This window comes from Lepisma saccharinum, chromosome 27 (genome assembly GCF_977018435.1).
Source record: "Lepisma saccharinum chromosome 27, izLepSacc3.1, whole genome shotgun sequence".
NCBI classification, from domain to species: domain Eukaryota; kingdom Metazoa; phylum Arthropoda; class Insecta; order Zygentoma; family Lepismatidae; genus Lepisma; species Lepisma saccharinum.
This window is the reverse complement of record NC_139255.1, coordinates 48,912,197-48,934,746: the sequence shown is the minus strand read 5'-3', so window position 1 is coordinate 48,934,746 and position 22,550 is coordinate 48,912,197. Positions and strand designations below refer to the sequence as shown.

General features: G+C 40.4%; 1 protein-coding gene across 1 annotated transcript in view; it reads left to right on the top strand.

The window, feature by feature from the left end:
* The first annotated feature begins 41 nt into the window (after positions 1–41).
* LOC145980240 (KH domain-containing, RNA-binding, signal transduction-associated protein 2-like) overlaps positions 42–22,550 on the top strand; it is a 357,457-nt gene continuing 334,948 nt past the window's right edge. Inside the window, exon 1 of the mRNA XM_083113253.1 lies at positions 42–164. Within this exon, the coding sequence (XP_082969379.1) occupies positions 42–164 (123 nt within the window). The remainder of the gene's footprint in view (positions 165–22,550) is intronic.

Here is a 22,550-nt window from a genome sequence, read left to right as displayed (position 1 = left end):
AAAACATCATTCTTTCTTTCCATATATTTCCAGCAGAAAGCATGGAGAAGAGTATGAATGGCGGGGGAAGAAACAGAGAAGAAAGGAGAATGGTGGACATCACAAGGGACAAGCCAATCAAAGTGACAGTCAGGGTTGTCGTTCCCGTGAAAGACCATCCAAAGGTAAGTTGTCATTTTTTATAAATATGATTCTGAGTTTGTAAGTCACCTTTAAGCACAGAGGGACTAATCAAGACATGAATCACGATGTCTTTTGTGAAAGTTAGGCCCCCCTATCCCTCGTCTCAATCCGGCCCTCTGGATTACTTCCTACTTTAATCCCTCAATCTCTCCTTTCACCTCACCCTGGGTGCCAAGCGAGCTGATTATATTACCCCCGGGATTACGAAAGGGGGGGGGGGTTCACATAACAATTTATATTTTTTAGTCCTTGGTTCGTTTACACATGTACAGCAAGTGAATATACAACTGGTTTTAAATGGATAGTACCGTAGTTCTTGGAATCATAACATTTCTAGTAGGATATATTGGATTATTATACGTTGTTATATATTGTATACATATTTACATAGCGTTTCCATGTGTGTCTTGCATAGACCAAATTAACAAAACTCTAAATCAACATAATTGCGCACCTATGGCTTACACCATTGGCACTTCCTTTACCGCAGAGTTAGCATAACTATCTCTGCGGGCCTACCCTCAGCTTAAACGATATTCCGTTTATTACAATGCGTTTCCTAACGCCTTTACTCTTTCTTTTGGGCATCAATTATTCAATACGGAAATATCCACATATTCAAAGCTTTTTCTAAAAAGGGGATTTGGGATAGCTACATGGGTTGGCTTACACCAAATGCTACATTATTATATCCAGTGTAGCTACCATAAGTGGACTAAACTTGAGGAGACGTTCCTCTTTCGACGATCAATGGCCCAAAAGCCCACTGGCCTTTTTTATAGTCGGGTTAAACGTCCATGGACGTAGACCCCGTAGCGTTGGAAAATTCCACTGTAACGGTCTCTTGAAAGACAGCTAGCTCCCCCAACAGGGGAGATAAGAAACAGGGGAATCTAATATCCAGAAAAGCACAATCCAATAAGCAGATACACTTACATGCAATAATAACATAAAAGTATACTCATGGAAGCATATTACTTAACCCTACACATTGTAGCTGGCCAGCAATTAATTAATACAATATACCAAAACCAGTAATGGTCAATCCGACCATTACAATTTTGAAATGGAATCCATGTGCCTCCACTTGGTGCCTAACCCGGGACCCATTGATTACAATGCGACGACGTTATCACTATGCCATCGTGGAGGCGTAAAAATCTGAGAAATGAGTTCATAATCACAAAGGGTACTTCTGTGACCGTGTTACAGACTTGCATGGATGATGGAAGCGAACAAACGAAAGAAAATTAGATAGAGAACACTGGTACGGAAATGCCCCAGACAAAAGTTACAAGCCAAAACCCTCGAAGGGCAGGCAACCACGCACAACGAGGAGGGGAACTATAAAATATGTCTGGCGAAGTGGAAAACAAACACAGAAGAATCACTGTTGGGTCTTTAATGCGTAGTAACTGCAGTCATCATTACAGCTGTTGTTCAAAGTGACGCCCCCCTGCCTCGATACAGGCACGAGAGCGCCGCAATAAGCTCTGTCGCATCCGCTTTAATATCCCAGGGTTCGTTCGGACCAGATCACAGGCTACAAGGATTCTTGCCAAGAGTTCCTCTATATTACTCACAGGTGTCTCGTAGACAACGCTTTTGACATGACCCCACACAAAAATCAGTGGGGTCAGATCAGGTGAACGGGCAGGCCAAGCAACAGGTCCGCCTCTCCCTATCCACCGCTGAGGGAAGGTCTGCGTCAGAATATCATGAGCACCAGCTACGAAGTGGGCTGGGGCTCCATCATGCTGAAGCCACATGCGTTGACGAACGAGAAGTGGGACATGCTCCCATAACTCGGGGAATATGTCTCTCTGAAGCACAGTGTACACTGCTAAAGTTAATCGTGGCGGTACCTATTAAATGTTGGCCGACAATGCCCGCCCACAAGTTTACATCAAATCTGCCTTGATCACCCTTCACGATTGTGGCACGGGGATTTTCATCGGCTCATACATGGCTATTGCGACTATTCAGTATCCCGTTTCTCGTGAAACAGGCCTCATCAGTGAAAAGCGCACAGGCATGGAACTGGGGATCGACCACACAGCGCTGCAGTAATCATTCACGCACACACGACGCGGGGTGCGAAATCAGCTCGACCCAAGGCATGGACACGCTGTCGATGGTAACGGTGCAGCTGCTCCATTTCACTGATTGCAGCCACGATACTCGTGCTTTTAGACTACACACGTCAAGTTTGACGTACGTCTTCTGCGCGGTGCAGTGTTGCCACAATCTGAGGGCACAATTTCCCTTTTCCAAGGGGCAAAATTCCCCTTTTTGGACTATTTTTTCCCTTCACCTAAAGAAATAAAATAATAATAATAATAACAACAACAACAACAACAAGTCAGCTTCATCGCTTTCTGGTGAGATGTCCCAGGTTAAAATCATGGTCAGGAATCCATTAAATCGTTAATTGTTATCGTTACAATTATTCAAAGATACAGAAAAGCAACGTAGAATAAACTGTAATAATGTAGAGTCAGAAGTCTTAAAATTTCCCTGAAATTGTGATATTTTTAATCTAAATTCCCTTTTCCAAAAAGGTAAATTTCCCTTAATGTGGCAACACTGGCGCGGTGTATTATTTTCCCTTTCTTTTATGGTTCCCCTCCACGTTGTGCGTGGTTGCCTTCCGGACCAGGGTTCCCTATCTCATTTTGTTGCGTCTTTTCCCTTCCATCACCCATGCAAGTTTGTAACACGGCCACAGAAGCACCGTGCACGTGGAATTAACATAGGCGAAGTAGGACATTTCTATTGGAAATCCAGTTCCGTGTGATTCAGCCTTACACCCGGTCCACACGGGAGGAATGAATGCTCCCTTTTTTGGGAGACGGGAAGGATTTTATGTCGGTGTATTTCGAGATATTTACTAGTAACCTTTTTTTTCAATTGCTCATCCGGATTAATGTGTTTGCATGCCGTGTGTTATGAATAAGCTCTCGTACACGAGTCATGACTTACCAACAAACAGATTTCCTCTCTGCATCTGAAAGCTGAAAAAAGGTTCGTGGACCGTATTAAAATTGATTCGGGGGAAAAAGGTTCCTGGACCGAAACTGGTTGCTACCTTATTGAGCTGCACTATACCTATAGAATTGGCAAATCTACGGCCGGTGACGTTGTCAGAACAGTTTGTCGTGTAATATGGGACACTCCTCATCTCAATTAACGGAAGAGATGTAGAGGAATATTGCAAACGGCTTCGAAAATCATACTAATTTTCCACACTGCATAGGAGCAATAGACGGGAAGCATGTACTTGTGAATGAACCAAAGATGAGTGGTTCGTTGTACTACAACTACTGAAAGCTCTGCGAAGTTTGGTAACAAAGTACAGAAAATTTCATTCCACGCCGAATCTTTTCTGTTTCTGTCTTTATATTCCTCACACCGAATATCCCAAATACATGGCCTCTTTTCCACTTCCATAATAAACACTTCCGTGTCTAATTTATCTATATCTAGATCACCCATCTTTACTTGCAAAAACAATGTTTATCAGAAACACAACGCTAGAACTCGGCACCACGTGGCGTGAAACAATGCACAAAGCGCGTGACGTGATCATTCAGCCCAGCAGACGTTCCGCTCGTGTGGACGATGCCATAAGACGCAATAGAAATAGCAGTCAGCCCAGTCTTCGTTCCGGTCCGCTATGGGCGATGCTTACGGAATGAGGCAGACGTTCAGCATCCGCAGGCTAATCAGTCCGTGTGGCCGATCCTATTACTTCTTTCAGCCATAACAAAACAATCAACAATCAGAAAGCGCAGATAAAAACAACTTTCCTCGCCAAACTCGCAGATTATCTTTACATGACCAAACTTTCGCTCTGATTGGCTGTTACACAGAGACTCAAATTGCAATTACAACACGGCTTAGTCGCCAAAACTAGTCTGTAGGAGCCTGGAAGCTATAATTTCCAGCCAGCTAGCCAGTCAAGCGCCAACTATACCCTGTCCCCTTATTTCTGAAGCAAGGCCGCGCATAGCAGCAGAGAAGAGGGGGAATCGAGTGGGTAGAGCGAAGCAGTACACGTTACTCGAAGGCTGGTAACTGCTGTCGCTCCCCACACATCCTTCGCTTCACGCAATACCGTTCCCTCTCGTGTCACTGGAGCCGCCTCGCTTCACTACTTGCGCAGAGACTTGTTCTCGTTCGCAGAGATAACCGAGACTGGGTATAGGGTGTTTAGCCTTAAGTTTCGAAATGCAGGCGATGTATATTTAAAGAAACAAAAACCTTCAGATTGTACTGCGCATGCGCCACTCAACTGTCTTGCCAACGTCAGCCGTAACGGTTGACCAGAACTTCCTACCCAGAAAGCCGAGCGGTAAGATGATGCGTGTAAGACCGCCATTACATGTACAGTCACTGGCGTACGCAGGGAGGGGCTGATGGGGCTACAACCCGACTAGAAATTGAAAAATTCAAAATTTTCAAATGGAAGCAATAAATTACTCGGGACAAACAGTGTAACTGAACCCCCCCTGAAATGACCCGGATTACCATTTTTGTTTTTGAATCATTTTTGGAACAAAGATTAAACATGGTAATTATGAAATGTCTTATTTTGTATTGCGTCTCAGAGACCGCAGCTATATAATATCCATCTCTACAATTCCAGCCCCCCGAAATAAAACCCTGTGTACGCTACTGATACTGAAGAAAGATATGAGAACAAAAACAAGTAGACTGGTAGAAACCGTAATATATCTTCAAAGTCAAGGCTATAGTCGAGGACCCTCCCTTGTACTGTACTTGCAACGTTGTTGTAAGTGTTCGACACATTCTACTCGAATGTGTTGCTTTTAATTACCTCAGACTGAGTTTTAACCTCCCCAAGGACTTGTCATCCATGTTGGGTGACGTTGTCAGTGTTTTACCCAACGTTGTAAAATTTTTGAGAAGAGCCGGTCTGTTCTACTGTCTCTGAGGTAGTTTTTAAACTGTCCTTACAGTTTTTAATGTGTTGTGTTTGCCCAATGCAGGTTCATTTACAACCTGCATTATTAAACCTTTCTTGAGTGGCTTTTTACACCCCTTTTTTATATTTTTACATTTGAGGTAAGGGTTTTTCCCGCATTCATTGAAGGGTACAAAATGACCTGATGTGTGGACGCACACAAAAATTTTAATTCAAACAATCGTTCCAGACAAGCAAAAGCAATGACATCATTTCTGAACTGACGTAAACAAGAAGTAAACAATCAATCAATCGATCCAGACAAACAAAAGCAATGACATCATTTCTAAACTGACGTAAACAAGAAGGGAACAATCAATCAATCGATCCAGACAAACAAAAGCAATGACATCATTTCTGAATTGACGTAAAGGAAACAATCAATCAATCGTTCCAGGTAAACAAAAGAAATTACATCATTTCTGGACTGACGTAAATAATCAATCAATCAACCATTCCAGGCACATCATTTGTGGACTGACGTAAACAAGAAGGAAACAATCAATCAATCATTCCAGACAAACAAAAGCATTGACATCATTTCTTGACTAACGTAAACAATAAATCAATCGTTCCAGACAAACAAAAGCAATAACATCATCATTTCTGGACTGACGTAAACAAGAAGGAAACAATCAATCAGTCGTTCTAGGTAAACAAAAGCAATTACATCATTTCTGAACTGACGTAAACAATCAATCAATCGTTCCAGGCAATCAAAGCAATTACACCATTTCTGAACTGACGTAAACAAGAAGTAAACAATCAATCAATCGTTCCAGGCAAACAAAAACAATGCCATCATCATTTCTGGACTGACAAACATGGAGGAAACAATCGTTCCAGACAAAGAAAAGCAACGACATCATCATTTCTGGACAGACGTAAACAAGAACAAAACAACCAATCCCCTCGTGGCAATCAAATTTCTTTTTGCAGCAACCCAACCGAGCGCAAGGGAAGTTAAAAAGAGTACGCCTTACCAGCTTTTGAGAACATTTGCTTCCCTATCCTTTCTACTCATATTAGAAGGCTTCTTCTTTACCTTCGGTCTTTCCTTTGTAATATTCAATATCCTGCTTCCTTCTTGAGGGAAGGTTGGGGGGGGGGGGGGGCAGAGAAAAAGCAAAGCTGGAGATATTGACTCGCACAATGAGGGGAGAGTAAACATATTGTGAAAATAATGAAAAGTAAACATATACTTTGAGTTTTTTCTTTGTTGCATAACAATAAGGAACTTTATTGTTACTCCTCTTGTTTTCTCATTGTTGAAACTTTAAACTAACAAGGTAGTCTTATAATAACCATTCTGGAGATAACTATGATGTTTATGAACAATAAGGGTTCATACTTAAAAGCCTATATAAACAAAGAATTGACAGAAAACAATACGGATTGAACAATGAATTCGATTCCATTGTTGCGTAACAATGTTGAAGTTAGATACGGATATATGTTCTCAAGAAATCCCGAATAGCATAAGATCATAGGAAACGAAAACATTAAGCAAAATCTTTGTTTAGGAAATAAATAAGACACGACATAACCCTTTCTCATAATAAAGCTTGAGAAATATTATAAAAAAAAATCATCAGTAGCTTCCATAATTCTTAAGTACTTCTCTATTTGGCATTGAAAAATTCGTAATTAGGTTTTAGGAACAATAGGTGTCAAACGAGGCCTTCGCTCATGGATAGCAAATGCTTTGATATCTAGTAGAAGTATTCTAGGACAAGAAAAGGATAATTATTTGAAATCTATGAGATAGTAGAGGGTATTTTATTAACTGTTTCATTGATTTGGTGCATTTTACATCACCTTTCTGCCACTTTTGGGTAATCGCGAAAATAAGGATGAGTGATGATACTGAAGAAGGGACACTCACAAAGAACACTTATGCCCGGAATTCGAATTAGGAATCCCTGGTGTCGTAGCACGCTGTGGCAATCACTCTGTCACCGATGGTTTAATACCAGTACTGATAAGTGTTTGTAAAGACAAAAGCAAACGAAGTCGTTAAAATCATGTCAAATTACCAGACCTAGAGTCAAATTGGCTAATATGGAAACACTATTTCTATAGATACAGGATTGCATCCAATACTATCATCCTTGCTGCATGTTTAAAAAAAAGCAAAGCATTTGTTGTAAAGAAAACTCTCTAGCTGAAGAAACTGTTCAATTTAAGACAGACATTCTCATTCTACCCTCAACCGCTAAGAACGAAATTTCTTACATATTCTTAAGTTCTCGGAAGTAGTTCCGTTTCAATAAGTCATTCTATTGCACAACTTAAGTTTATTTTAACTTTTCTCTGTAACATATTGTAATGTACAGCTTTTTCCTGATTTATGTAAATACAAATTTTTTAGTGTGTGTGTATAGATATATTTTACATTGGCCTGCCTCGTTGCTCGCTCTCTCTGCCGGTTGAGGAACGCGTTCTTCGGCACCCTTGTTCGACTACAGGAATACTTTTTATTGCGAAATCCACTTCTCCCAATTTCACGGGTACGGGGGGAATTCTTTCTAAATATCGGCATGCACCGTTATTCCACCCCAATCATGCGCTAGCCTCTCCCGGTCTTCAACCAAATTCTGTTTTTTGTATTAATAAAGGAGGCTAAGTCCTTCGTTACCGACGACATGTCGCAACGTAGGACCGACGCCTGATCTCTCCTTGAGCCTAAGCGCCGGTGGGCATCGTTTTGCCGCTTCTCCTGTCCAGAAATGTATAGGGAAGCCTTGATTCATTGCTTTCCGCACTTGCGTCCAAGGAGGGGTCTGTTTTTTTGCCGAAAGGTGCCATGCCAGTGTTGCCAACCACGTTTCGCTTGCCCACAGCAGCGATCGCAAACCCCCCCTAGAAATTCACCATCTACATATCTAAATTATACTTATATTCCGTGTTGAAAACGTTCCTTCAATCACAATCGGCATGAGTTCAGTGTAAGAATATTAATATTGTGTTTAGGGGTAGTTCAGCTTGTAAATGAGAACCATGTATTTGTTATTAAAGGGGGGACTTTGATATTGTATTAAGATGTGTGTATTATTTTATTGATAAAGGGTGAACGTTTATGTTCAATGAAACAGTACATTTGGGGGTTAATTAATATAACTGCCCAAGACATGCAAATGGAATAGTGGGGATGAAGATTTTGTTCATCGGTGTGTGCGTGTTTGCGTGGAGGAGTCCCTAGACGGCAGCACCGGACGGTAAGGACATCTTTGGGGCCCCACGAGCAACAGCCCCAGGGCCGCTTCCAGCAGTACCACGGGTCCAAGTGTGTCTATTGGTTCCCATTTAGATTCGGTGGTCATTCCAAAGGAGGGGATGACGCCAAAATCTGTGGAAACCCTGGAATCGAAGGGGACCGGAGGAGGACAATTTTTGAGAGAGAGGAGACAGTTGACTTAGAACCGCGGTGAGATAGAGAAGTGAGTTTCTGGACACTTAATGTACTACCGCGAAGTTGCCTTCAAGTAGTTCCGGGTGATATCACTTGTCTGATGTAACGTATGTCGGTTACGTATGTGATGGAGTGACCGTGGACCGTGACACCGTACGGAAGTGTAACCTCGCGCACTGACCGCAGTCGTAGTGTCGTTGCCCGAGCTTCCTTCCCCACGCTGTCGGGACTCGACCCGAGGACCCCACCGTGACCCTGTGACCCTGCACACGGACCAGCGCTGGACGGAGGACGACATACATACGTCGGCCGGACAAGGTAGGATTGTGGCCACCACCCCCACAACAGTGATTTGTGAGTGATAGCGCGCAACACTATTTTGGGCCCAGGGGGGAATGTGTTGGGGTACGTTGGCCAACGTAGATGGTTGCTTTATGTTTGTATATATATCTTGTGTAATAGGATCTGTAGAGTATTTTCGTGTGTCTATATAATATATGTATAAAGTCGACTATTTGCTTTTCTCCAATGCATCACCCTCTTCTAATGCAGAGCTCGTGGGCATTGGCTGGCGACTTGGTGAGGTAGACGAGCATATCAAAATTTATTTCAACTCCAGCGACATTTCGCTCAGAATCCATGCTCTACCGGCGCGTCTATCGAGCTACAGCCGCAGCCGTGCATCACAATATACTATGTGAGAAACTTTTATGTTCGTATTTTAAAATATGGAAGAACACAATAACTTACAAGTCTTTGGACGAATTCACAGTGTTAAGGTTTTATCATAATTTGTTGAATAGATGTGTGAAACAAATTAGCTATTCAAAATGTAATTAAGATTGTTAACGTGGTTTGTAATGTGTTACAAGTTATACAATGAAGCTATATTGATTTATAAAGGAGGATGCTTTTATTTAAAGAAAGAAGAAGCAAGTGAGGTTCAATTTATTTATTTGAGTGTTGCTTCTAGTGGATATTTTGAAGTTAAATTGCGACTGAAAAAAGAGAAGCATACTATCCTACTTTAGTGAACTTAAATAACTTGCAGTTCTGATAACTTTTGCTAAACTTGATTATGTTCGCCACATTATTTCCATAAATTGATTTTGATACAGAATTCTTGAGCAAAAAACGAAAGAAACTTTCCATACAATCAAATCCATTGCAACTTTAAGAAAAGGTGTATATATGAATTGCGTTTTGGCTTTGGTTAACCTTTCCCCTACAAATTGAAAAGTCTGCAACTGGCATCGAAAATTGAAACAATAAGTTCATATTCTCTGCCTTTTCTTTTTAAGCTAAAACATTCTCAACTCCTTTTGAGGAATTGTTGAGAGAATGATAAAAATTCGTTTCGATTTTGGATGTAGAATACGACCGAACTAATTTTGGTAAGTTTTCGACATTTCTGAAATGTAGTTAAGTCTCTTTTTAACTTAGTGGGGGGAGAGCACTATTGTGCTGTATAGTACCTTATTAAGTGCCTATTTTCGTAATTTATAGTGCTTATGTTAGTCATTTTAATGCCTATAAATCCTCCCTTAGTCGAGGTCCTTCTTAGTTACCCTTTAGTGACAGTTTCTTGGGGTGCAAGGAGTGACTTTTTTGAGTGTCTTAAAAGTCTACTTTTGTACAGAAAGGCTAATTCGGTACTGGACCTACAGTTTAAAGTAGAATGCGAACAATTATGTCCCTCCACCGGGTATCGAAACTGGGGGTTCTTGATTACAAAGCGACATTACCACAAGGCCATCTGGGAGACCCTCTCTTCTTCTTCTGGAACTCTGCGCATATAGTGAGTTATTTGGTCGCACCTAATCCTCTTTTGTGCCTTCATCTGAGCCTGTATGATACTCCACAGAAATTTGCACTCTTGAACCCAATAGACATCCTGTACTCCTGATGAAACGAACTCCATAGACATCCTGTACTCTTGGTGTAACGTGATCTTATGATTGTACGTACCACTCAGCGCAAAGCAGGAACCTAATTGCAGTCTTCATCCAAACCAGCAATTTCGCCGGGAATTTTTGCTGAGTAAATATCATCAGGAAAGCCCCATATGGTACCACCATTGCAGAGGGTACTAGACGCCTGACCCGTGCTTTATGCACACAACGATCTACAGTTTCAGAGCGAACCGCACTATTTGAACAACGTTTGCAGAAGTTTTCTGGAAAAATCCAACGCCCTGTGCGTGTAGGATTTTCGTGACCCTTCAGTTCAAGGCGCTCCTGCCTTGACATCAAATTGAAGAACAGAGGAAATTGATCCTCTGCAAGTAATTAGGTGGGGGGGCTAAGACAGGAGGGGGCTTCACAATATCAACAAATGTTTTCCAAAATTGTTGCGCCGTTATCCTTGGTGGAGTGGTCAGCGAAATGCACTACTATGCTCTTAGTTGGAATCTTGGGTAAATTGTGGATGTATCATTGTGTAAGTCCCATGAATAACTTCATTACTGATCCTCATCGTCGCGATTAACAAAAAAGGTAGAAAAAGCTACGCGAAACATACAAAATAGTAAGGAAAAGAAGCTAACAACTTACTCCTGAGGTTTCGGCCAGTGTATGGAACTGGTGGCCGTGAGGAAATTGGGGACCTACGAATGAGAAGCGGAACCCGGTCAACTAACGACTGGGACCCGGATTCGGATCCAGGTCTGGACATGGGTGATACTTTTGAGTGTCACTCCATGAATTTCTTCATGTCATCACCTATCCTCATGATTAGCCAAAAGTAGCAGAAATGCGATATAGAATAAACCAAATCAATCTAACGACTTGGGGGTTCGTCGTGCTGTCCACACGTCACCCCGAAACTGATTGGATGATCGCCCACCTCTGCTGAGCCATGTGGGAGTGAGGCCGGTAGTCGGTCTGCCTCTCAAGGACTGTTGTACAACGGGTTAATATTTAGAAGGAAATTGGACCAAGTGGTTGTGTATGAATTGAATTGGGTTTTTGAATTCATACTGGAGATAACCACAGTTTTATCTCTTCGGTTTGTGATAGTTCAGTAAATGTACAGTACAGCGTGGGGAGAGTGGGACAAGTGAGACCCCTTAAGAAAAAAAATCATAGTGTGCACATTATTTATTTGAGAAGAAACAAACTTTAACCAGGATACACGTAGAATAGTTATGAACATTTTAATCTAGTTCAAATACAAACAAAAATAATTAACTTACAGCCGTTTTTATTGTGTGGTTGTTTACTTACTTTCGAATTTTACTAATGCTTTGATTGTAGTAACCTGACACGACTTGCGAGGTCTGGGTTTATGGCACCAGACCGACCAGTCACTCGCAAGTCTTAAGTTAGCTAATTAGTGAACAGTAAATAAGATAGGATAAGAAATTGAAACCGCTTGGCATCAGAAGAAGTGTGCAGCAGGGGTATTCTGCCACAAAAGAAGTGATGTAAGTGAGGTGACAAAAATAAATTTTATAAAGAATGTGGAGGACAGAATCAAGAAAATATGCACAAAAGAAGGTGAAAAAGAAGGCAAAATAAATAGCATATGGAAACAGCTGGAAAAGAATGGCTATGAGGAGGAGGATAGACTGGACATAAACAGAAGAAGGAAGAAAAGTGGCAGGGGAGAATTGGAAGAGAAAGAAAAAGAGGAAGAGAAAGAAAATGAGAGGAGGTTTGGAATAAAGAGTATGGGGAAGACCATAGAAAAGATATGCAAAGTGCTTAGGAAAGCGGGCATTAAAACTTACAGGAAGGGGGGGAGAAGCATCTTAAGAATAGCGAAGAATGCAAACAAGAAAAAAAGTCAGAGAAGAGGAAGAGGAAGGGATTATCTACGAAGTGAAATGTAAAGAATGTCAGAGTGTGTACATAGGAGAAACGAAAAAGAGGCTGAAAGGCAGGTTGAAACAACATAGGGATGTTGTACAACTTAAGAGAGAGTGAAATGCGATATTTAAACACACGAGAGAAACAGGACATGACATAGAGTGGGATGAGGCTAAGCAGATAGGAAGGGAGAAGAGAATGCTAGTAAGAAAATGGAAAGAGGCCAAGGAAATAGAAAAGAAAGGTGAAGAAGACACACTGATCTGGAATGGAGGACTCAAGATAAAGAATGGAAGAAGGTGTTAGAAAGAGTGGAAAGGAGAAGAGAGAAAGAGGAGAGAAGAAGCAAGAAGAAGGAAGGAAAAAGAGCGTGAGAAAGAGAGTCCAACCACATTCAGTTTTAGTTGAAAGTAAAGTTGACAAGGGAAAGCCACCCGATAGAATGTAACTTTCTAATAGTCTGGAGGGGAGTAATTTTTGTATATATATATCGTCCTGTTTTGTACCTTGTTTCATTTGTACTTGGTACAGAGTCTGAAGAAGACCTTGCTAGAAGGTTGAAACGTTACGTTTAGTTTATGTTTTATAATAAAATAAATTTCTGCCTTGGTCAGCATATTGAATTTTTTTAGTAAATAAGATTAACACAAAAGGAAATAAACTACTAATAATATCTAATTTTTACCTTGTATTTGAAAATAAACCTCCAAATCCAATATTCACTACATTTTACACTATAAACAGTGGTATTTCCAATAATCAATATCAACTTTTCTTCTTATGCCAGAGAATGTGGTGTGGGATTATAATAGTAACAATTTGTTTCAATAACAACTCTTCACAAGCTTAACTTTACTAAGGATTTGAACTACCGTCTAATGCGTTTAAAAGTATTTTCTCGACGCCCGGATAAAGTTTTGTCAATCGTGGGGAACGCGCAACGCGACGTCTGAAGGCACAACTGCCAACCGAGGAAATCATTGCTCACCGAGAAAGTTGATGTTACGCCTTTTCTGTTCCCAACTGCACTGTCCTCGTCCTTTTGTATCACTCACCCCATTGCAACTCTAAGGCTGTGATTGGTCTTTGCATAATCACACCATGCTATGTTAACAAATAGGATTCAAGCTGTTACCCGCCTAGCTACAGCTTCTATTGAGACACTATCCAAACACGCTCACTCAAATCCAACACTCTTCCTACGCACTATTCCTCGTAATCACCCTTTCGTCCTACGTGTGCGTTATTTTACGTGACCCAAAGTAATCCGTCACAAACTTCTGTTAAAAAATTGAAGCAAATCAAGTCTGCATGTGGACTCACTTGCCACACCGGGTGGGGCAAATGAGACCAACCAGATACATAAATTGTACACTGAAACTTGGCAAATAACTTTCACAGAAAAAAGTTCTAAATCACTTAAGTCGTGTGTCCAGATTAATGGAATGTGCTGTGTTTCCTTCCGACAGCAAAATTAACTGGCAAAAGGAATGAGTGGACATTCCTCAGAACGAAAAAATTAGCACGCATACTGCTAAATACACATGGGGACATTGTCGTTAAAATTAACCTGACGGTAATAAAACCGTTTAAGATTCTAGGTGTACGCTCTCACCCCACCCCACATGTTTCATTTACTTGACGCCTGAATGCGAGTCTAATAATGCTACATTCACCGGATGTCAGTATGAGGTTCATAAAGAGATATATTATGCAATAAATATATTACAAGTGTTATAATGTATTGACGAAATGGAATGCAGCCTTATGTATACACCATAATCCTTATAAAGATAATACCGAAAATAAATATATACCTATAAAATCGTCAATTTTCAAGGAAGCTTACAACTGCTTCACACACAGCCTCTCCAGCTTCCACAACACCAACTAGCTTCTCGCGGAGTCATTTCCTGTTGTGGTCTACAATTTAGCTAGGGTGGACGCACTTGCCCAACCTGTCTCACTTGTCGCACCCTCCCATACATCCTTAACCAGTAGGGGAGACCGGAGTGAGTTGAGCATGTTCTTCTGTTTAAATTTCTGCAGCTCTTAAAACGTATTATATACTATTGATGAAATGCTACGAGCAATACCTGTAGTTTCTTTGACCACTGTGATTTTTTATTACACCATGATGCTAAAATTTGTAAAGTTATTGCTTGTTTTTTCGAAGCGTGTCAGTATTGTCAATTCACCCCGTATATGGGGTGAGTTGACTATATGTCCGTGGTCAGTTGGCAATATGAGTAATTCTAGCTAATACATGGCTTGGAATAATTTATTTCAAACAATATACTGCCTTAAAAACTACGGATTACAAAAATGTTTTCAAATGAACAGTATAACATGAGACATAAATGTTCCAATCTTTAAAAAAAAGTTTTCAAAAGTGTTTACTGAACTTTTTACCCAGTGTTTATTCTTATTGGTGTGTCACAAATACAAATGCAATATACTGTCCTATAATCCAAATCTAATATATGTCATTACAAAGAATGTGTCTATATGCTAAGATGTTTCTGATGAAACAATTAATTGAAGAACAATTTTTTTCAATAGGCCTACAGTATGTCAAGTAGCCCCTTCCTTCCTATTGACAACTCACCCCGATCGCCATATTGGACTTTCTGGTTATGCCGCTGCTAAACATTGCAGTTTAACAAAGTATACGAATGTAGTATCGGTAGAATTCACCATAGTCTTCTGGACAGCCTTAGCATAAACTATGTGCTTACTTACTTTGAAAACGTATAAGAAAGAATATAGAGTTGAGAAAATTTACTTCGCAAGTAAGAATTGATGTTACTTGTCATGCACTAGAAACTTTGTGAACAACACACTCAACTTCTTAGTTGTGAGTTGGTTCTAGAGATGACATATATTCACAGTAACCTGCAATGTTGTCAACTCTTGACAGGTGTGAAAAAAATGGACTTTGTCAATTCGCCCCTATGGGCAACTCGCCCTGGTCTCCCCTACATAATTTGGTCAAAATATCAACCCACTAAATGTTTTTTTTAACTGGAGTTTTCTCCAAGAATTCTACTTCCTTCCACAGTCTTTTAACACTGGATGATCTTGCATCGAGAGGTTCTTAATTATTATATTATATACAGCAGAAACTCATAAATTCACATGTTGGTATTAAAACTAACTAAAATTCACCAAACACACACACACACATGCTATAGCCTGACAAGTTAAGTCCCGATATGTGCAGATCGCTGCGGAGCACTTCCTATTACGTCCTCCTATCCACCACTCTCTACGTATTGGTCTGGCCTTGAGAGTACGAGTGGTGCCAACCCAGAAAAATTAAGCTAAAGAAATATGACAAACTATTTTTACTGTGTGTATTGACGGTGCGGGCTCATATCAGTTTATCAGTGGTTCATTTGATTTAATCCGGTCTTTGAAAATGCGTGCGGTGCGCGGATCGTAAACTGTAGTATTACGCACGCGCGTTAAGGTTAAGAGAAGCTTCTGGGCGAATGACTTCATTTTCTGAATGCGACATCGAGCAGTGGCCTGGTTTTTTGTAAAGCCGAGTGGGGTGGGGGTTCTTTTGTTTATCTTACAACAATCACTACGAGAAGGCAATCTGATAACACGCTTGCCTGTGTTCTTTTTTAAAGCATTGAAATGTTCTTGCTCTTTACTCTTGGCTGAATATTTTTCAAATGCAAAAATCAAATCATGTCGGGTTCAACGAAATCCACAATCTACTCTGGAAAGCCTCTTAGAGGACAGGCCAGAGAAATTGTTTACAATGTTGCAACATATTTGCGAAATCAGAAGGAGTTACATAAACTTATGTATAATGTTGTCGAGTCCACAAGCGCCGCCACGGGAGTATCTAAATGGATGGTTTCTCAAGTTTAAAAAAATTGGATAGTATTGATTTGTTGTTTTAAGTCCACTTTATGCACAGTAAGGCTAATTGGGACTGGACCTACAGTTTAAAGTGGGATCCGAACCACTATGTGCCTCCACCGGGAATCGAACCCGGGACCCCTTGATGCGACGCTACCACTGCACCATCGGGGAGGCCAAGTTTTAAAAGAAGTAAAAGAGTCGTTGGCGAAAGGTGAGCTGAATTTCTTTAATCCGACAGGTAGAAAACAGTCCAGGAGAAAGCAAATAAAATTTTGTTGAAAATCCTCAGACTATTCCGCTCCCTTCAGGTTGCAACACTGCGAACCAACGTCGCTGCGGAGAATGGAGTGGGGAAATGTGGTGCGAGATGCGCAACAGCTATTTGCAGCGTCTTGTTTTTAGACTTGTCAAGTTATACCTGCCTATTCGCCTCTCTAACCTCTCACCTTCGCTTCCTTTGAACAAGACCGCAGTCACTAACCCGAAACCTCCTTTCATACGCCTCTCTGCACAGTGCAACCACTTCCAACGTAACCATTTTACGCGAAACCAAGTATGGTTTACCCCTTTGACATTATAAAAAGATACCGTTAATGTAATTATGGCCGGTCAATTTTTGGACTAGTTTTAATAAGTCGCTGCTTCACGGGATAAACTTCCGCACTAAATTGTTTCCACGAAAAATGAATCCGAACTTCCGAGTCTGGTGGAAATTTAATAGCTTCATTACACGGCTATTCTAACGTTTTATTAAGTGAGATTATTTAATATGTTGGAGGAAATTAGCGACAGCAAAGAGTGGATGGAGAAAGCAATTCATTCTACACCGCTTGAGTTTAGACTTAATTAGAGCTTTCGATACTGTAGGATATGAATTCTCGATTCTTAAATAAGTATACAGATTCATTCTAAAAACAGAGATTTTAGAATATTTTGTTATTGGTTCTATGTATAAATGGATCTAACATTCTTCCATCAAGATTGGGGAGAGGGGGTAGAAGTTTTCTTGCTTGATTTGCTTTATATTACTTTTCTTTTCTGCCACTTTTGACTAATCGTGAAGATGAGGATGAGTGATAAAACGAAATTTATGAAAGGAATACGCCCAACTTTTTTTTTGGGCGGTTTATAGCTTCGCTAAATGAAGGAGTGTCGAACTGAAAAGGATGTCAAATGAAAGCTACATGTTTTGTTATTGTTACATATAAGTTTCATTACTGTAAGTCTTATAGCAAAAGATCCATAGAAAAATAAACAGATGAACGTAAATTTGTTCAGGGTAAAATGCCAACCCATTAGGGGTAAAATGCCCAATACAAGAAACAATTGTATTGACATATTTAAAGAAAAATAATACATAGCATTAACTGGAAGATTATTAACGTTTGTTTCGTAAACAGAACATCATTTGTACAGACACGCATAGCGTTTCTAACAACATTTATTTTGTATTTACCATAGCCTCTTTTACTGTTTACATTTGTCAGAAATTGCACTGCTCTTTGGACACATGGACGTGAATTTGGTACATATTTCATGCATCCACATACTACAACGAATACACTGGATCCAGTCACATTGTGGCCCTTTTTTCTCATAATAATGCCCATGGGAATATTGTACTTAATTTTTGTGGGCATCACCCCACAGCTACAAGCAGAAAATTGAATCAGTACGTTGGCAACTCTGAGCACAATGCGGCAGTTTCACTCTGCAGATATGTTTCCCTGACTCTTGATCTTTACACCAAATATAATTCAGTTTCTTTCTCTCTTGGGAATATTATTGCACACTGTTAATACAGCAACGTCCAAAAGATTAGTACCTCAAAAAATGTCTTCTTACCTCATGAAATTAACCCTGAATGGCTTCAGAATCTTCTCATGAGCTCCAAACCTGCTGCGTCGTCTCACCACGGAGAGCGCTTTCACACAAGAGTCACAGAGTTGCCATAACCTTAACGTTGCTCGAGATAAGAGGGGGTGGGCATTTAACCCCGATAGGCATATTCCCACTATTAATTCCCTATTTTAGAATTACATTAAGTTTTTCTTTCGTTTGATTGATGAACTAGGTTATTCTACGTCGCTTTCTTCCACTTCTGTCACGATGAGGATGATTGATGATATGATGAATTTGAAGGGACACTCACAAAAAACACCCATTCCCAGGCCGGGATTCGAACTCGGAACCACTAGCGTCGTAACGCGCTGTGCTAACCTCTTCGCCATGCATGTTGGCATTTTCCCAACTTGTCTATTTTTGTAGCTTGAATTATATAATCTTATATTTCCACGGCATACACCCCTGCCATATACAATTCATTTCTGAAAGATATTGTTCATTTTATTACTTTCAAAAACTTTTGCTTTGACGAGGAATACGAATTAATTATATGAATACCTGAATATTCTTTCTTTGCTTTGATTTTAATATAAAGCAAGAGTAATATTTTTGTGGTAGTTCAAAGAAATATTAAACATTGCAGTTTATTTTTTTTCATTTTTCATTTTTTTTTTGGGTTAGATGTACCTAAACCGATCTAGTAAATGGCGACTATGGTATTTCTGAAATCTATATTTCTGAATCCATGGAGGAATCAATTCTACTATGCTCTCTGGAGTCCATCAACAAGAGATATCAATAAAAACACCGATCCGCAAATAATGGAGAAGACCAACTGAATTTGTTGACACAGTGTGTGTCTTCCCTCTAGAGTTATTTACTTTGGGGAAAAAGCAATGTTAGCTGAAATTATTAATGGGCGATTTAATTTTTTTGCGGGAACGGTTCAATCCGTTCCTTTGTTTTCTGTACCTTCTGTATCTTTTTCATGTATCATTGCATTTTTTCAAAAAAGCTTTGTAGTTCTTGCGTTCATGAACTCCATATGTCGGTGACCGTTTTGTCTGACAAATGTCTAATTGAAATATTAACTTTTTCCGATCTGATTTTTTTGTCAGGCATGTTTCTGGCCCTGTAGACGATGTGGATGAATTAATGAAACTTTAGTAAAGAAATGGCGATGGATTGGATCCCTGGATCCTTCATTTCAATTCAACTTTAGCTATATCACTTTCTCTTGAGGCTCCAAATCCATTAAATCCATTTTCCTCTTTTACTAAGCTTCCTGTTAAGCTCATGGATTTGTCTATGTTCGTAGCAGGTGTTCTCCAACGCAATCAATTAATTATGCATTTATCACTCAACTCATATTCCGTCAACACTCTTAATATCAATCACGTACCGCTCATGAGGAAATATATGGGCGCCCGCAGAAAACATTCCCAAAGATGACTGGGTAGGGATCAAATTTGGAAAGTTGTGTCCTTAAAGTACATATACTTAGATCATGTTTACATGTCATCATAAGAAAGAGGTGTTTGAAGGGAGACAGATAAAAAAAGAGATGGAAGTGGCTGTAGAAAGGAAGAGAATTAAAGAGCCAGACGGAGAGAAAATAAAAAAGGAATAGAAGCGTGAGCGGAAAACGTAAGGAAAGAGAAATATAGAAGCGAGACAAATACATACACACACGGAGAAAGAGAGAGAATGTGAATTGGAGAAATAAAGACGCAGTACAGGAGAAAGAAAGAAATACGGAAACTACAGAGAGACAGAAATAGAGAAGGGAGAGAGTAGGATTTGGTGGGGAAGAGAAGTAGAGAGAGGGGAGAAAGAAATGGGGAAGCTACAGAGAGAGAGAAATAGAGAATCGAGAGAGAGAGAGGGAGAAGATGAGGAAGAGACCCAGTCAACACACTAACGTTGCCACAACGTTGTATTTATGATGAATGTTGTATGTAGGGGAACAACGTTGTGATAACGTTGCATCAACGTTGCAAAAAACATTCCACTGAATACGCTTTAGTTTGGATGATCACCACCATGAGCGCCACAAGCGTCAAATCGGAGTGTTTTGTTTAATCTGAATTTGTGTGTGCACTGACCACCAAACCTTATATTTCCTACAGCGTACACTAGATGGCAGTGCGACTCAAATTCAAAACAAACATGACTTTTACTAACACAAATAAGGATACTTTCGATTGTAATTAGTGAAAAAATGTGTTTTTTTATCCTTCGAAAGATGTGTGAATATTGAAGTTGTGAGGAAGATCAGAAAATGAAATGTGTTGAATACAAGTGAAACTCCCATGATAAATATTTTTATTCCAGACTATATAATCAGGAGCTAAGTACTGCAAAAACATCATGGCATCCGGGGAGGCCCAATCCCTGAGAATCAAGGTGGAAACCTAACGGTGACAACTGAAGCCCTGATTGTATAGGTAATCGTAAGTCGGTCTCTCTTGTGTCACGCATCGTGGGCCAATTATTCCAGGTGGAAGCCGTAAGTCTGGAACGGACAAACGGTACCAATTGTGCCTATACGGTGGTTAGGTGATTGCGAGGATCCTTTTTGGTTGAACACGTTGAGTGGAGCAGACATACGACTTGCAATATTTTTGAAACTGTTTTCCCTTACTACCTTCATCCTTCCTCTTCTTTGTCTTGGGCTCTACAATTAGTTTGGAATTTGGATTCGCTTCTTTGGATTGAGTTGTCAGTTGGTTTGAGTTTGTGCCTCTTTTCCCATAGGATTTGCGTTTGTTCTATTGGATCATATAAACAACTCACGGTTGTGGTCTTCTGATATGCATCATGGTCTTCCTGCAACGCTGCTACGACAGCGAGAAGGGGTGAAAACCTTCACCGGAGGTACTAAACGGACTGACGGTCCAAACTCCGAGACGATGCTCGATTCACGAAGTACCAATGATCCAATGCAAACGTCCAGCTATTCCACAAAACACCGACGTCGCAATTCCTATGAAGGATTACCTCTACCTCAACGTCAACGATCTAGATCACCAATTAAACGAGATACAGGAAATACAGCTCATGCAACCCAACTAAAATCCAAACAACAGGATAATAGCTTATACAACTTCCTGCTCACCAATTACGACACCAAATTCAACACAGCAAAACATGTGTTCCAACAAACATCTAAGTATGTACCAAGGGCACAAATTGCACAAATACTGTTCACCCGTAATGGCATCATATTGAAATCACCAGATCCAGACTTTGCAAAACTAATTAGAAACAAAGCTTCTTTTGAAATTTATGGAGCCAAAGCAAACATCCAAACACTGAATGCTTCCACTCAAAAACAACCACCACCACCACATAAATCCCCACTACTATCAGTAGTCATCAGGGGTGTAGAACCTGTCTTAACAGACGAGGAGATCTTTGAGGAACTGGAATGCGAAGGTGTACAAATCCGCAAATGTATCCGTATTCGCAATAACAACGGACCCACATACATGGTGCGGGTCCTAACAGACTCACAAAATGCTGTAGACACACTACTACACAGTGGAGCATACATATACAGACGCAGGTACAAAGTTGAACCATCCCGTTCTCAACAACCTCTTCCATTGCGGTGCGAAAAATGCCAACAATATAACAAGCACACTACCGCTGCATGTCCAAACCGAGATAAATGCGGATACTGTTCAGGACCCCATTCAACCAAAGAATGTCAAAACCAAACTGCTCCACCAAAATGTGTCACATGTACGGAAAACCATCCTACATACAGCTACAAATGCAAAGCCAAGCCAGAAGCAATACCTGAACACCCCGACCTAACAGTCCCCCTGCGCACCAATGACACTGCTACGGAACCTGACAACTCACTACGACATCCTGTAACAGTGGAAGATCTAATACGTTTCTTCACACTGACTCTCCAAAATGTGCACCCATTTTTAAGAACGCACATATTAACCCAAGTAACGGCATCGGCAAAAACCATTTTCAACTTGCAACTCCATGCAACATACTCTGGTCCTCACGTGCATTTCCACATATCCCACTTGGAAACTGCGGTTTAAGGTTTTGAATATGGCAGTACGGAATATGTATAATTTTCTATTTTTAAATATCCGATCCGTTTCTAAACGAAAAGCTTTATTGCAACACCTGCTCTTGGAAGAATCTGTTCACTGCTTTGCGCTAAACGAAACCTATCTTGCTCCAAAAATGATCTGTCATATTCCACAATACAACATCTTACGCCACGATGGCCCGCCGGGCTTAAGAGTAAACGGCGGCACAGCAATTGGAGTAGATAGAAAATTACCATATCGAACAGTTACCTTCCCACCACACTTCCACTTGCCAGAACATACTGCTAGTACAATCTACTTTCCATCCCGGGTCGTTACATTTGCTACCATCTATGTAAGACCAGGGGAGACTA